Source organism: Amphiprion ocellaris, chromosome 9, assembly GCF_022539595.1.
Source record: "Amphiprion ocellaris isolate individual 3 ecotype Okinawa chromosome 9, ASM2253959v1, whole genome shotgun sequence".
Classification (NCBI taxonomy): domain Eukaryota; kingdom Metazoa; phylum Chordata; class Actinopteri; family Pomacentridae; genus Amphiprion; species Amphiprion ocellaris.
The window spans coordinates 30,684,110-30,692,133 of record NC_072774.1 but is presented as its reverse complement, the minus strand read 5'-3'; the positions used below and the strand labels follow the sequence as shown (position 1 = coordinate 30,692,133).

The window sequence follows — 8,024 nt, the reverse complement described above, 5'->3', positions numbered from 1 at the left end:
AGGTTTCATCTCCACCACCTCCTGCTGATCCTCCTGTCATCAGCACTGTACAGGGTGACTTCATTTATTCAACTTCTGGCTATCATTACCATCCACAAGCAAGGGAGCAGCTAAGAGGAAAACCAACTCTGCTCTCCATTGTTTTCCTCTGATAAAACTACCACCAGCGCTGGTCTGGATGATGCAGATCAGCCAGGATTCTAACTCTGCTGTCATTTCTCCACCACCTGCTCCTCTGACCCCCTCTGCTGATCCTTTTGCCAACTCCACCAGCAGCCAAAGTTCAGTCCAGAAGCAGACTCTCTCTGCTGAGGTTTCCATTCCTCCACCTCCTATGATTCCTGCTGATGAGTCTTCTGTCATCACTGCAGCGCAGGATGAGCTGATCATCACAGAGCAGCCAGTCCAGGAGGACAAATCCTTCAACACCACAACAGGTAGGAATTATTATTTACACATACTTTTGTTTGAGCCAACACATCCATTCACACTGTGGGTGACTGCCACTGCTTTGATGACTTCCGGCACTTCCTGTCCTCCCTTGCTTTTTCAGAGGTTAAGTGGATTATTATTATTATTATTATTATTATTATTATTGTTATTGTTATTGTTATTGTTATTGTTATTATTATTATTATTATTATTATTGTTGTTGTTGTTGTTGTTGTTGTTGTTGTTGTTATATTTGCATTTTGAAGCTTCCATTGGCTGCAGATAAAATGAATTCACCAATAAAAACGAAAATAAAACAAAAACAGCCTTTGCTTTATTTAATCTGAAATAATAAAACTCTAACAATCAGACGTAAGACAGGAATTATGTATCGCATTTTGCTGTTTTGTCGCTACAGCCAAAGAACTACTATTCCCATAATCCCCTGCTATAAAAGAAAGCTGACCGGATGTTGATAACTTGCTGTACAGCAATGGTGCGGCTTTTAAAGTCCTTACGTAGCGTCATGCCTCACTTGTTTTTAACCACATTTCAGTCCCCGATTGTAATCATGACTGTTAAATTGACATGTCATGGTTTCATTTTGTCGCAGTATTTTTTTTAAAGTTATGTGACAGTGAGTTATTTCGCTCGGCGGTGGTGAAATAAAAAAGGAGAGAGAAGCAGTTCTACGGAAGTTAACGCTTTTTCCCCCTCCATTAGTTACACGAACGTTGACGAATTGCAACTTGTTTTCTACACATAACGTCTTTAAAGCTAAATAACGTACGAAACCTTGACATTCACCCATTATTTTACAGTATATAATTGATTGTGACGTGCGCTCAAGAAGTTTATACAGTATCCGACTGTTCCTGAAGGCACCACAAGGTAAAAGGCAAGAATGAGGGTCGGTGTTGAAATAGCCTGATAAAGCTTAAAGTAAGAAGAGGATTTCCCCTCATTTCTCCTCATGAATGGATATATCGATCTACGTTTACCGTAAATTCTAAATATGTTTCGTCCTGTTTGATTAATCGGTTTGCAAAGCTGCCATACGGAAGCTAACAGTTAATGTTTTGACAGCTTGACTGTTGGCTAGCCAGTGCTGCTGCCTACCACCAGCTATTCACCATTAGCTAACACTAGCTGGGGGAGACAGCTAACACTAGCTGGGGGAGACAGCTCACCCTTTTGGGCAAATTTTACTTTTCCAGCTGCCATTTTAGTGTTTTGACTGCGCTAAGGTATTGGGAAAGATAGTTCTTCGCGGGAGCTAGCTTAACATGTTAGTATAATTCAGCTTAAAGGAAAACTGAAAAAGCAACCTTAGCAAGTTAGCTAAGGTTGCAGGTATTTAGCTAACTTCAATTTAACAATTAAGTGTCGGCGAGATTTCCAAGACAGACAGACAAGGTAGAATATTACTTCCAAACAGAATATGTATCTCTCTTTCTTTTTTCTTTTACTTTAAACTTTTCTGAGCAGGAAGGCGACGTGCTGTCTTTCCCATATGCTGGTTAGAGTTCATGTTCTCCTCTTTTCAGTGCTTACAGTAACATGGTATGCGGAGGCTTTGTTAGCATTTGTAAACATTGATAGCTTTAATATAATTGTTGTCTACTGTTGGCCTCCTTTTTAAAATTCATTCTAACTAATATGTATTATTCAAACTCTGTTTTGAATACTGCTGATAGATTTGCCTTTTATTTACATGTAGATCACAGGTTTTCCCTGCAGATAATTTAAATGTACATGGTTTCCTGCAGCATACAGCGGTGTAGCGGCTCAGTTTAAAGAGGGAATGAATCTTCACAAATGTAAATTAGGTGACATTAAAAACCTGTACAGTAGGGGTGTTAGGCACCAGACCTTGGGGTTTCTGGCAGTCTGTAGGTTTTTGTTTCCCCCAGTTACTGAGCCACTCTTGGGTTGTATGTAGGAGACACTAATGACTGTCTGAGTGCAGCAAATCCTTTAGTCAGCGAGGACTCTGAAAAAATACGCAGGCTAGGGGTTCTGATGTTTTGGGAAGTTACCAAACAGGGATTTTGACTTTTCTTGTTTGCATTTTGATTTGATACAAGTGCTGTCGTGTTCTGCTAACCATAAGTTACTGTCTGCATGCTGTAATTAAGAAGACTAGTCATTAACAGTGTGCATAAGGCTGCCTTTTATTGATACAGTAGTTATTGCACAAGTACAGAAGCTAAGCCACTGACTCACGTCAATGCTGGATTTGTTCGCAAAATTTGCTTTCCAGTATTCCAGCGATAACTACACTATCATGTTCCAGCTTTAAAAAGCTTTACAAGATACACTTCTCAAATGTGAGCATTACCTTCAAGTTTTTACAAGCTTTCATTCTCTAAAAGTTTCCCTTTAACTACTCAAAACTGGTGAGGAAATAATTTTTTAGACATTAATGTATTCTATGTTTTGCAAGTTTCATTTATGTTTAGCCAAATATTTAGTTGCTCCACATTCTTTCCCTTCACTTTATTGTTATCAGTCACGCAAAGTTGCAAAACAGTGTAGTTTCCAACAGGACCAGGCAGGAGTCATACTCTGTGTTGTCTTAGATCTGCGGTCTTGCTGTTCTTACTCTTGTATGTGTTTGTCTCTGCCTAACCCACAGGTCTTGCATGCAGCCGGGCTTATAGCCTGCGCTTTGTACATCCCCAACCCTTGAGAGAATGCACTACCAGTAGGTGGAGGCTCTTCCTCCCTCTAGCCTCCGTTTCTCCTCACTGCCCCCATCAGTCCCAGAGTTCCCTATGTTAACCCTCTTGAGCATGTTTTACTATATCTGTCTGCGGCGGCGCTCCAGGAGTGGGACTCGAGGCGAGGCTCTGACCAGTCGGCGGGCTGTGGAATCTGGCCAGCGGGCGGTCTTGCCAGTTAGTGTGGAGGTGGAGCAGTATGCCAAGGAGGTTCTGGACTTCAGCTCCCACTATGGCAGTGAGAATAGCATGTCCTACACCATGTGGAACTTGGCTGGGGTACCCAATGTCTACCCCAGCTCAGGGGACTTCACCCAAACGGCTGTATGCAGAGCTTATGGAACATGGTGGGAACAGTGTGCCAGTGCCCCACCACCTTTTCGCCGTACTCCTAAAAGCTTCCACAGCCAGGATTACATTGAGCTGGGCTTTGAAGAGCCTGTCTACCCTACAGCAGTGGAGGTGTTTGAGACCTATTACCCTGGAGCCATTGTTCAGATCCTGGCCTGCTCTCACAACCCCTTCTCCCAGAACCCACCCTCTGATGTCAGGTAACAAGAGTCATCTGTCCTGAAAAACCGTATTCAGTGACTCCACTAAAATGTTAACCTCATTAACACTCAGCAAGCAATACCAGAAAGTAAGCAACACATTTACAAATTTATATTAAGTCCCTAGTTGTTTGAATGAATTTTGGCAGCATTTCAGGTGGTACCAGAATGGTTTAGTTTTTATTACCAAGTTATTCCTCTGAAATTGCTGCCTAGCATTTTTATTGTTAGTAAAGTGATAATCGGACAGTATCACACAAACACAGCCCTCCCAGCCTTGAGCAGATTCACCATAGCAAGATGGTACCAAACAAGTTTTTGTTAAAAATTTTTCTTGACTTAGGCGTATTGTCAAACCCGAGAAAAGGGTTGTCAAAATGTCATTGGCTGGTCTGGTATCATCAGATGTTGCTTCACCAGAAAAAAAAGTTCTGTTATTGGACTCCTTAACTTGCAACAAACATGTTATTGATTTAATGTCAGTATCAAAATATACATGATGAAACATTTGACCAGAAAAATTAGGATTTGACAGTCTATTAGAGCTTATTAAGATGCAGGATTCATTGTCAGCCCTCTGTCAGCCAACAGTATGAATATCAGGATTAAACGGCAGTAATTCATCACTGCCCACCAGTCATCCATCATGAGTCACAACAATCTTTTTTTTGTCAAAACAGAAGCCTGTAAAGTCATGAATTAGGCATGGAGTTGTGGAATCGTAGGGCTTTTTTCAGCAGAGGTCATTGTGCATTGGATTTAGTGTGTGACAGATCAGAGCAAGCTCAGAAACACTAAGCTGTCAGCGAAAGATTTGAGACAGGAGTCATGATGTACTGCCCTGATTATGAATGTCCATCTGAGCTGCGTGACCTGGTGTTATATGCCATATAAAGCCTTTTAGTGCGCCTATATTCATCATAGCAAACCTGCTTTCATTCACCCTTCACAGCTTCTGTGATAAACTACCCACATAGTAACCTACTCAGTCTATGTAGATGTATGTCGTATAAAGAATGAGATTTTAGTTGTACAGTCTAACTGTTGTGTACACTTTCTTTTCTACAGGTGGGAGGTGCTGTGGTCAGGGGAACCCACCAAGGTGCTGACACCCCAGGCACGGCAATTTTCACCTAAAATCAAGCATATCAGCTTCCCCACCAATCTTCTGCGTCTGGAGGTCAACAGCTCACTGCTGGACTACTACACCGAGCTGGATGCTGTGATCTTACGAGGGGTAAAAGAGAGGCCCATGCTGGCCCTCTATAAGATGCCCATCATCGACATTAGTGACCTGAGTGACAGTGAAGAGGAGCTGTCTGACGTGGGAGGTCCTTACAGACAAGGAGGAGACGGGAAGCAGCAGAGGACAGGCAATGGCTACTTTGACAAACTGCCATATGAGGTGATTACAGACCTGAATGATGTTTACACTGTATCGTTTGGACCTTTTGAAAGAATAGATGCACACCCAGACTTGCAGATGTGATTCTGTAGGGGTTAATGGTGGGGATAGGAATATTTTGAATCTATGCTAAGTTAATGTATAATTTCCATTAAAAGTTCTTGTTAAGGTGTCCCTCTACTTATTGCATTCCTGTGTTTTGACAAATATGGAGATCCAACCTGACTATTCTACCCACATTATTACTGCTACTACCTTGAAGGGGCGATGTGGAGTTTATTTTTCCAAACAGTTGTGCTTCCATTCGGTGTTGCTCGCCAAAACTCACTGTGAGCATCTTAGAGCTTGAACAAAGATACTAAATACATTTTCTTCCTCCTAAAAAAATTGTTAAAGCTGATTATTTTATTAAGCGTTAAGTGTAAATCCTTTATTGTTTATGTCTGTCTTTACTCCTCTCCCTCCATTGTTCTCTCCATCATTATCTGTGCCCTGTGTGTCTGTATATGCACACTATTTTTACCAGCATTCCACACAAACACATGAACATTGTGGCTTGGATGCGTTCTGACACTTTCTTGATCTTGTATGCACTCACGGACGCAGAGTCATTTTCATGCCATACAGACATATCATGTTGTCTGAGGCGAGCTTCAAAACACCAGCAGTACTCTTGATATTCGTTCTCTTATCTCCTCTCCAAACCGCCGCCATTAACGGCAGTCTTCACAACCGCTGTGTGTTTGTTTCAGAAACACAATATAGCTATTATCTGTCAGCTGATACCCGCTTGAACACCATGTATTGTTTATTCAGTGTGGTGCACGCACACACACACACACACACACACACACACACACACACGAGCACAGTCATTCTTTCTTTTTGAGAGGCACACAACCACGGTGCAAAACAAGCTGGCTCACCTCACCACTGATCCTGCTATCAGTGCTTTGTGTCCCAGATAACCACTATTTAGATCTGACAGGGGACGCAATTAACATTCTCTACTCCACTCCGAAGTGTTTTCTCTTCTCTACTGGGTTGCTCTACTCTTTAATGCTTTGTTTTATGCTTTGCTTTCTGCTATGTTCTCTTACCAGATTGAACATATTTTGTCTCTCTTCTTCCTGTTTGTTGCCCTTGTCCTCCCCCCCACATCTTACCCTTTCCTTTCTCCTCTCCTCTCCTAACCCTCTCCCCGTCTCCCGTCCACAGCTCATCCAGCTGATACTGAGCCACCTGACCCTGCCAGACCTCTGCCGTCTGGCCCAGAGCTGTAAGCTGCTGCACCAGCACTGCTGCGACCCGCTGCAGTACACCCAGCTGAGTCTGCAGCCCTATTGGGCCCGGCTGAGTGACGCCTCCCTGGGACACCTGCAGAGCCGCTGCACCCTCCTCCAGAGGCTCAACCTGTCCTGGACCGGCAACCGTGGAGCTCTCACCCTGACGGGCTTCAGCAGGTCAGACTATCAGTGGGCCACAAGTGTTAGAAAGCAGAGAAATGACCTTGGAAGAAGTAGCAAATACTCACCAGTACAAGCAGTTTTGAAGGAGGAACATACAGAGACAAACAACATGGACTGAAATGATTCTCTGTAATTTATAACAAATTTAAAATTAATGCTCATGAAAAATGATGTTATTCTTTCAGTGTAGAAAAGGACTCTGCCGACAAGAATGGTGCTAATGTGGGATTGAGTTGTTTTTCGTGCTCTTCCTCTGCTTCCCCTCATGTTTCTCCTCCTCCCTCCTCAGTTTCATGAAGGCATGTGGTCTCAGCCTGGTCTGCCTGGAAATGTCGTGCTGCCACTTCCTGAATGAAGCCTGTCTGGAGGTCATCTCCCAGACTTGTCCTGGACTGCAGGAGCTCAATCTGTCCTCCTGCGATCGCCTCCACCCGCAGGCCTTCACGCACATCTCCAAACTTACACGCCTCCGCAGGCTGGTGCTCTACCGCACTAAGATAGAGGTAGGAGTGCTCAGTGTACGTGGGAACCACAATCAAAGTGATCAGCTGTGGTCTTTTATCTCTCCTGTCCAAATATACAGCAGCTCAGCTTTTCCTTGGATAATAATGTCTTGCTTGCTGTGACTAATAAACAAGTTGCTTAGTTACATTTTATATATAGGCCACACACTTTTATTTTCATTTCTTCATTTGTTTGCAACAATTCATCAATATTAAAGATATGTCAGTTGATCAGTAAGTTGATAAGTGATTTGTAGTTAAAGAATTTGGTAAAATCACAAGAAAACTAAAATGTGCTAAATTGATTGCTCAGCTATAAAATAGTTTGTCACTGTGTAAAAGAAATTAAAACAATGATTGAAAAAAAATTAAAAATAACAAAAATAATTAATTTTTAAATTTTTTTTTAATTGATTGACAGTTAGTAGTTGGGAATAACACACCACCTTACTATCTTTAATTGCAATAGCACCGCCTGTTAATTTCTATCCCTGTTCATCCTGTTCGTCCTGTTCGTCCTGTCCAGTCTTTGTTTCCCCCACACACCACTGAGGTGTAGCACTGCCCTCCCTGGCTCATAATAGGGAATTCTAATAAAGAAGGTCTGCTTAGCTTTCAGGGAGGGCCGGTGATGGTCACACACATGCACTAAATATTAAAATATTTGGCTGCAAGACTAAAATATGCATCGATCTCATACAATGTTGACTCCCCTTTTGTGGAGTTAAACAATGAGAACAAATGCAGACAAAAAAAAAAAAAAAAAACAATGATTGAAGGTTATATTAAGAGGAGAATCTAACCTTTTGTGCAAATGCAGAGCCATGTCCTGTTCTTTTCTTGTTTTTACATGTGCCTGTTAGTGAGCCTTTACAGCTAAGCCACACTTAACCATACTCACAACAAAGGTTGCAAAAGTCTTTGGGCAGTTTCATCCCGAA

At 42.2% G+C, this 8,024-nt stretch overlaps 1 protein-coding gene across 6 annotated transcripts; it reads left to right on the top strand.

Annotated features, from left to right (window-relative positions):
* Positions 1-1,114: 1,114 nt before the first annotated feature.
* On the top strand, positions 1,115-7,221 carry fbxl4 (F-box and leucine-rich repeat protein 4). Of its 6 annotated transcripts, none has more exons than XM_055013347.1 (5): positions 1,115-1,323; positions 3,071-3,706; positions 4,775-5,111; positions 6,330-6,574; positions 6,870-7,221. In XM_055013347.1, exons 2-5 carry the CDS (start codon positions 3,210-3,212, stop codon positions 7,204-7,206), a joined length of 1,416 nt encoding a protein of 471 aa, XP_054869322.1. In that variant the 5' UTR covers positions 1,115-1,323; positions 3,071-3,209; the 3' UTR covers positions 7,207-7,221. The 6 variants fall into 6 exon arrangements, with proteins under 6 accessions (XP_054869322.1, XP_054869323.1, XP_054869325.1 ...); XM_055013348.1 differs by having other exon boundaries at positions 1,309-1,374; XM_055013350.1 differs by having other exon boundaries at positions 1,314-1,434.
* Positions 7,222-8,024: the final 803 nt, after the last annotated feature.